General features: G+C 72.2%; 2 protein-coding genes and 1 non-coding gene across 3 annotated transcripts in view; 2 read left to right on the forward strand and 1 right to left on the reverse strand.

The window, feature by feature from the left end:
• The window catches only part of H696_05555 (hypothetical protein), a gene marked incomplete at both ends in the record, with an annotated part of 2,187 nt that extends 601 nt beyond the window's left edge, over positions 1-1,586 (forward strand). Inside the window, 2 exons of the mRNA XM_009499368.1 lie at positions 260-576; positions 706-1,586. Coding sequence (XP_009497643.1) covers positions 260-576; positions 706-1,586 — 1,198 coding nt within the window. The remainder of the gene's footprint in view (positions 1-259; positions 577-705) is intronic.
• Positions 1,587-1,955: 369 nt separating this feature from the next.
• H696_05556 lies at positions 1,956-2,027 on the forward strand. The gene has a single exon. It is a non-coding gene; the product is annotated as a tRNA-His (tRNA).
• Positions 2,028-2,381: 354 nt separating this feature from the next.
• The window catches only part of H696_05557 (hypothetical protein), a gene marked incomplete at both ends in the record, with an annotated part of 4,796 nt that continues 1,865 nt past the window's right edge, over positions 2,382-5,312 (reverse strand). Inside the window, 3 exons of the mRNA XM_009499369.1 lie at positions 2,382-3,002; positions 3,141-4,704; positions 4,975-5,243. Coding sequence (XP_009497644.1) covers positions 2,382-3,002; positions 3,141-4,704; positions 4,975-5,243 — 2,454 coding nt within the window. The remainder of the gene's footprint in view (positions 3,003-3,140; positions 4,705-4,974; positions 5,244-5,312) is intronic.

Raw genomic sequence — 5,312 nt, forward strand, 5'->3', positions numbered from 1 at the left:
CCCCCCCCCCTGGCCCTGAACCCCTTGCTCACCCCTCCGTCTCTCCCTCTCCCGCTCCTTCCTTGCGCATGGTCAGTCGTCCCTCTGTCCTATTTCTACATCATCGGGGCCGACATCTACCCAGCGCCCTCGCTGAAGGCCGTCATCCAGATGCGTGTTGTGCGTGTGCTCCTCCCCCGGCCTCTCGTCCCCCCTTCGTCGACGACCCTCGCTCACACGGCTCTCCCCTCCCCCACGCCGCCGGCCACTTCACAAAGAGCTCCGCGATCAATGCCTTCTCCGAGGCCCACCGTCGGGCGTCGGCCTACGTGGGCTTCACCCCGGAGCGCGGCACCTTCTGGGCCCCGCCCTTCATGCTGTCCAAGCGCCTGCCGGCCACCGCCGACACGGAGGGCGCCGGCCGGCCCGGGATCGGCGCCAGCTACAGCGATATGGACTCCGACTCCGACTCCGACTCCGACTCCGACTCCGACTCCGACTCCGATGCCGCTTCTGGACCCGCCTCCGACTCCGGCGGGCCATCCAGTGATGCTCGCGACTCGGATGCTGGCGCCGGCCCCGACCAGGACAAGCCCAGTACGCTCATGGCCCTTCGCCCACCCGCCTCCCCGGACATCACCCATGTTCCCCTGCCCCGGCTGCCTGTGCCCGGCACTGACACCCCCCCCCCCCCCCCTTGCCCCCACGCGCACACAACCAAACCAGCTCCCACGGGCACCGAGGAGCCTTCCAAGCCCGACATCGAGCCCGCCAGCCCGGAAAAGCCCCCCGGCTCGGAGTCCGACGACTCGGACACCGACGTCGGCTTCGCCCCGCACGACATCACCCTCCCCTATCCGGACCTGTCGTTCACCCTCTACTCGATGATCGTGCCCGAGCTGAATACCCCCGCCGCGCCGACGGCCTTCGGCGACTGGCTCCGATCATCGGTGATCACCTCTTCACAATCGCTGGCCGGCAACTTGCCCGACGGCTCGGGCAGCAGCGCCGGCGGCAGCACCGCCGTCGGGACGCCGCATCTCTCGACAGCCGGGTCGCCGATCCTCGGCACCGGTGGCCCCGCCTCGGTGGCCGCCAGCTCGTCGCTCCCCTCGCCGGTGGTCCTCTCGTCGCCCCTGTCCCGAAGCGCGCCCCCGATGCCGGCCCCATCTGCCGGGCCGTCCTCCGCCCCCGGGACTGGGCCCGCCTCGCCGGGGCTCGGCTCTGCTGCGGGCCCGGCCTCGGCCTCGGCCTCGGCCGCCATGCCCCCGATGCCGCCCATGCCGCCGCATTTGCAACTCCCACCCATGCCCCCGATGCCGCCCATGCCGCCCATGCCGCCCATGCCGCCCATGCCACCGATCGCCCGGTCCCCGTCCCATGCCGACCCGGGCTCCGCCCCGGCCGACGCGGGCCTCTCCCTCGGCGACCTGCCGCCGCCGCCGTCCTTCGACCTCCCCCCCCTGCCGGCCAGCCTGTCAGACCCGGCCAGCCGCGGGTCCTTCTCCGTCCCCTCCAGTGTGCCCGCCTCCCCGTCCAAGCGTCGGCTTGACAGCGACGGCCACCTGCCCGAGGGGTCGCCCAGCCCGAAGTTCCCCCGGCTCTGAGGCAGTCTCCCAGCCGGCCGGCCGGCCGGCCCGCCCGTCCGCCCGGACACAGGACACACGGCACCGCGCCGGACCGGGACAAATAGCCACACCCCACCAACACATGACCCTTCTTCTTTCCGTGTCTTTTTTCCCCACCCCCTCCTCCGTCGCATACACGACCGGCCTCGCGGGCAAGGGGCCCTCTCTGCTTCGGGTCTGCTTCGGGTGTGCCCCCCACGGCCGCACCTCTGGCCCGATTGCCTCCTCCGCCTCCTCCGCCCCCTCCGCCCCCTCCGCCTCCTCCGCCTCCTCCGCCTCCTCCTTGCCCTCACCCCGTGGCAAACCAACAACACTTGTTCCCCAGACGGCCCGCCTCCCCCAAGAGACGTGGATATCGTATAGTGGTTAGTATAAGTGGTTGTGGCCCACTCGGCCCCAGTTCGATTCTGGGTATCCACACTTGCATTTTGCGCCCCGGCCAAACGCCAAGTGGCGTCTCCGCCCGCCGAGGCTTTCCTCCGCGCGCGCCCCCCCCCCCCTCCTCTTGTACCCCCTTTTGCTCACCGACATGCAAAGATCCTTCATGAAGTGTATTGTCCCTCACAGAGGGACGCGCCCGGGAGGCAGGCCTCCCCATAACCATAACCTCCCCAGCAGGGGCACATATAGGGAAAGGACCCAGCTGGAGGGGGGGGGGAGGAACAAGCAACAAGGGGAAAGAGGCACCGAGCCATGCTCCGGTGTGGAGAGGAGTGGGGAGAAAAAAAGCCCGGGACACGGGACGAGAGAAGGCGGCGCCACCGTCGGCAGCACTCACTGGGGCACCACAGCGGACTGGCTGGCCGCCACCAGACGACGCAGGTCGTCCAAGTTCTGCGGCGACAGGGCCTCCGCGCCGACGGTGTCAGCCCCGCCCCCGGCCGTGGACCCGGCCGAGAAGCTGGTACACAAGACCGACACGGTCGGCTGGTCCTGGTGAATGTCCAACAACCCGCGGCCATAGATGCCGGCGATGGCGGCCACCGCCGCGCCCACACCCCGGGCCAGGTCGGCACATGTATCGGCGATGACCCGCTCGGCCGCCGGCATCCGCCGGGGGTGAGCCCGCGCCACCGCCCGGGTCAGCTGCACCAAGCCGCGCTGCAGATCCATCAACGCATTCAGCATGGGGATGAGCTGCCCGGCACGGACGCTGGCTCCGCGAGGGTCCTCCTCGCGCGCATGCGTCACACCCAACTGCAGGATCTCGGCGCCCAGCTGCACGAAGGCCGCATGGTGGTACAGCGCCTCGATGAGTTCCAGCGCCGCGGCCGGCGACCCGCCGCCGGCGCCACCCGCCCCGCGCGGGCCCAGGTGCCGCCGGAGCTCGCCCACCGCCGCCGCCACCGGGCTCTGGCCGGACGACAGCCCAGCCAGCCGGTCCAGGGCCATAGTCTGCCCGAGAGCGTCGACCACCGGGCACATACCCCGCCCCGTCCCGCGCCCCCCCCCCGAGCAAAGTCAGCATCCGATGCACAGGCAGCCCCACGGAACAAAGGCCCATGGAAGAAGGGGAAAGGGAAGAACACGCACCAGCAACTCGACATAGGTGATGGGAGGGCGCGGCGCCGTGCTCACGACCTTCGGAGCCGCGGCCGTCGACGACGACATCGGCCCGGCCGAATCCGCCCCCGGGCCCGAGCCGGCCAGGCTGGCCGCCTTGCCCGACAGGATGGACGGCACAGCGAGCGGCCGGTCGCCCTGCCGGGAGGCGGCCCCAGGCACGGCCGCCGCCCCGGCCGCCACCATGCCCACGTCGGCCGCCTCGCCGAAGTCGGCGGCCGTCGGCGGGATGAAGGCCCAGCGAAGGGCCGCACGCAGGGCCCCCACCAGGCTGTCGGCCGCGCGGCTCAGCCGCCCAACGTGATCCGCCAGATCCGGATCCACCGGCTGCCCGGTCGCCGCCGGGCCACTCGCCAGGGCGCCGCCACCGGCGGCCCGGCGACGGGGCCCCCCGCGCGCGCTCGCATGCGAGTCCAACACCGCCCGGCGGCTCTCCGGGAAGAGCCGATTCAGGCCACCGGCCGCCGGGGCGCCGGACGCCCCGAAGCCCATGGCCGGCAGCTCGGCCGCAAGATGGCCCCCACGCCCGGCAGCCTGGTAGAAAGCCGCATAGGGACCCAGCTCCTGGGTCACCTCCCGCAGGTACGCCAACAACGGCCGCACCACGCCCACCGTCCACAAAGTGGCCACCGTGGAGGGAGCATGAGCCGAGGCGGCGCCGGTCACCGCGCCCGGGCCGGCGGTCCCCTCCGGCAGCAGCAGCTGCGAGAAGAGGGCCGCCCGCCGGGGCCCGGCCACCCGCAGGAGATTGCGCAGCTCCAGCAGCGACGTCCGCCGGACCGTGGCCGAGGGATGCTGCAGCGCCGCCACCAGACTCTCATTGCGGCGGGGCGCGCCAGCCGGACAAGACACCAATTGGGTGCCGGCCGCGGCCGACAGCCGCCCCGGCCGCGACAGCCCGCGGCCCACGCCAAACAGCCCGCCCACCGCCTGTGACACCCGATGGGCCAGGTCGCGCGGCGCGTCGGTCACCCAGCTGGACAGGGCCGTGTAGGTGGGCGTCAGCCGGCGATCATGCCGCACCGAGCCCGACCCCCCGAGGCCGCGATACCCCAGCCCGCCGCCATACAGGCCGCTCGGCTGGTGGAAGCCCCGGTGATGGGAGAACGCCCCATACCCCGGGGACATGGCGTGCGACCCGGCCCCCGGAGCCCCGCCGACCCAGCCGCCGGACGACATTCCGTACCGCGGCCCGGCCGCCTGCGAAGAGGCCGCCAGCGAGAAGGCCCCGCCGCCGGGGAAGTCCCCAAGCCCGGGCCCGGCCCCGAAGGCCGACGGGAGGGATCCCGATCCGACCCCCGGCCGAACGGCCCCGGCCCCGGGGGCCGTCGCATTCGCCGATGCCGTGGCCACGGCCGCGCTCGCTGCCGCCGGCCGGCCCATCTCCACCGAGGAAATCCCCGGCGCCAGGCCGAACAAATGCTCCAGCAGGAAGAGCGGCCCCCAGCGGGTGCCCAGCCACACGGCAAAGAGAATCACCGACACCCGTGCCACGAAGCCGGTCACGAGGGCCGCATCGCCCAGGAAGGTGGACCTGCTCATGGTTCAGGCCGCCCATGGGGGAAAGAGACCGGGAGGGGGGGGGGGGGGGGGGAGGGGGGGTTGGGGCCGAATCAACGTCAGGACAAAGAAGCCCGCCGGGACGACCGGAACAAGTGCCCAATCCGACAGACATGCCACAGCTCCATGCCAGTCGGGAGGCCGGCGATCGGCCTGCCCATGCCCTTTCAAGCGCACAGGAGAGGGAGACAGGGGGAGAGGGGGGGGGGAGGGGAGAAGCAAAAAGAAGACACCCTGGACGCACTCATCCGAATTGATGTGATAGAACCAGGCAAAGAGCAGCAGCGGCGCCAGCAGCCCGAGACCCAGGCGCCCGGCAGACCAGAAGGCCTGCAGGGCCCCACGCTGGGCCGCCGAACGCAGGGCACACAGGAAGGGAGTCGAGGCATCAGCCCCGGCCGGCAGGACGGACGGCACCAAAGTCAACGAGTGCGACGCGTCATCGGCGCCCGGGGCGCCGGACGGCATGGCGCCATCCCGGCCAGCAGGGCACCCGCCGGCCGGGCCGGGCGGCTGCAGGTTGATCAGACGCCCGGCCGCGCACAGCCACCCAAGTGCCCAGGAACCCAAGCACTTACAAGG

This window comes from Fonticula alba (genome assembly GCF_000388065.1).
Source record: "Fonticula alba strain ATCC 38817 unplaced genomic scaffold supercont2.12, whole genome shotgun sequence".
Taxonomy (NCBI): domain Eukaryota; order Rotosphaerida; family Fonticulaceae; genus Fonticula; species Fonticula alba.